Source organism: Atta cephalotes (assembly GCF_000143395.1).
Source record: "Atta cephalotes unplaced genomic scaffold scaffold00017, whole genome shotgun sequence".
In the NCBI taxonomy this organism is placed as follows: Eukaryota; Metazoa; Arthropoda; class Insecta; order Hymenoptera; family Formicidae; genus Atta; species Atta cephalotes.
The window spans coordinates 1,720,380-1,722,708 of record NW_012130081.1 but is presented as its reverse complement, the minus strand read 5'-3'; the positions used below and the strand labels follow the sequence as shown (position 1 = coordinate 1,722,708).

At 26.4% G+C, this 2,329-nt stretch overlaps 1 protein-coding gene across 1 annotated transcript in view; it reads right to left on the bottom strand.

The window, feature by feature from the left end:
• LOC105618627 overlaps nt 1–1,544 on the bottom strand; it is a 5,702-nt gene extending 4,158 nt beyond the window's left edge. The window contains exon 1 of the mRNA XM_012200158.1: nt 1,539–1,544. Within this exon, the coding sequence (XP_012055548.1) occupies nt 1,539–1,544 (6 nt within the window). The remainder of the gene's footprint in view (nt 1–1,538) is intronic.
• Nucleotides 1,545–2,329: the final 785 nt, after the last annotated feature.

Below are 2,329 nucleotides of genomic sequence, written 5' to 3'. Positions count from 1 at the left end.
AAAATAATACTACACAACAACACACACACACACACACACACACACACACACACACACACACACAACACACACACACACACACACACACACACACACACGCACGCACGCACACGCACGCACACACGCACACACGGTGTGCACTCTGAACGAATGATTTACAACAAATGTCCGCGTTACATAAGCATCAGAATTCATAAATTCCATGCTTAAGCTGCTTAACATCAAAGATTAATATTATAATAATGGTTAATTAACTATTAGCTTAGTTGTTACGTTATTTGAAACGCCATATAAAATGCATTCAATTCGATTTAATTAACTCAACGGAGATAATCGATAACGATTTCGTATTACCATTTTTGTAAATGTAACATGCATCGCAGAAAATTAAAATTGGTTTGCATAATATAAAAATCAAAAATAAGACTTACGTCATCGTTTCTGGTATTTAATATAATATGCAACTGTTCTTATAAAAACAATCGTGTTAGCATTTGTTATTTTACTGACAATTATAAGAGCGCCGGTATCCGTACGTCAAACATTTTTTATTATCATACAATATTTTCATAATATGCATAATTCCAATATTTACATGTTTTTTAAATTAAGAGTGATTTTTGTAAGTTTATTAGACAAAGTTTATACACCGTTATTTTTCACATTTTAATATTAAATGTATTACTAGATGGATCTGAAATTAAATTTTAAAATATAACTTTTCAAATTATAAAAAATAGGATATAATAAAGTTTGATATATAGCATAGAGAATAATATTATAATATATAATAATTTATAAAACATATTAAATATTTAATTTACATTTCAGACTTTTATATTATGACATTATTATTTATTTTATTTATTTATTTATTTATATATTTATTTATTATAGTTTTTAAATTTAGTAATTAAAATAAATTTATAAACATTTCATTTATATATTATTGCTATATTATTTTTAGTATATTATGCATTTTAGTATATTATGCATATTAAGCATTTAATTCGTATATTATTAGTATACTATATTATCAATATTATGCTTATCAATACTCTTAATGTTACAAGTATTTTAAATTTTAATATACATATGTTATCACAAAAAAAATTACAATATGCAAAATTTAGAAGAGTGTTCTAATACTCTAAGTTATACTTCATAAATGCATATATTATATTATATGATGAAATCATACACACAATATACAATAAAACGATTTTTAATAAAAGAATGTTTTAAATTACTTATTTTATTATAAAAGAAGAAAATTCAACTATGCACATAAAAAAATACTTCACAATGCTTTTATAAATCAACATAACTATGCGTTAAATTTATGGTGTTTATCTTAAAATATTTTTAAGAAAATATATGTATAAAAAAAAATATAGCATTACAAAAGTAGCATTGCATATTAGATAAAATCGATCACTATCTTTGTTATCACGTGTATACACTTAAGTTTAAAATCAAATTTCAAATCCTAATTTCTATCTATTTTATAAAATTGTGCAAAAATTAACATGACCAACCTTCATATCGTAATCTTTTCGAGTAATAGGACTCTGATTTCTTCAAGATGCACCTCTTCAAAACAATGTTACGTTCTCGATCAACTGTCGATACAGGATACGCGATTCGTGTGTCAAAGGATAGTCGCGCGCGGTTAAAGCCGTGGCTTCTACCTCTCGTTTGAGGGGTGAAATCGCGCGGTCGCTCTTCAAATACAATCCCCGCCAATCCCCTCTATGATAAGTATCACGGGGTGGATGCAAGCGCATGGAGAACGCATGACCGCAAGGGCGCGAGCGAGAGACGATCATATTTTACATCTCAAAAAACTTTCTCTTATATGTTCCGAACTTACGTATTACACATCCGTTTAATCTTCCTGAAACAATCTATTTTTCTTATTGTTAAATCTTGACATACTCTGCATGGGCACGTGAAGATTTTTATTTGGTTTCACTTTTAATAAAAAGATAAGAGATGAATAAATACGTATTTATTAATAATCATAAAAATATAATTTAATAATAGGCCAAAATATCAAGTGTACATAGAAATATTATATTGCAGTAAAAGATTATAATAATTTTACATATCATAAACAAAATAGGTTCCGACTTTACTCACGATTTTCATTACCCGCTATTATCAGAGAACTACAATTATTATAAATGACTAATTTCAGAAATAATTCACATTAAATCTTAAACTAATAACATTAATTTAAATAATGACACTATCGCTATGTTAGATAATTCTTATTTAAATTTAATCAAGAAAATCTCTAACAATAATTTTTATTAATATTTGTGCG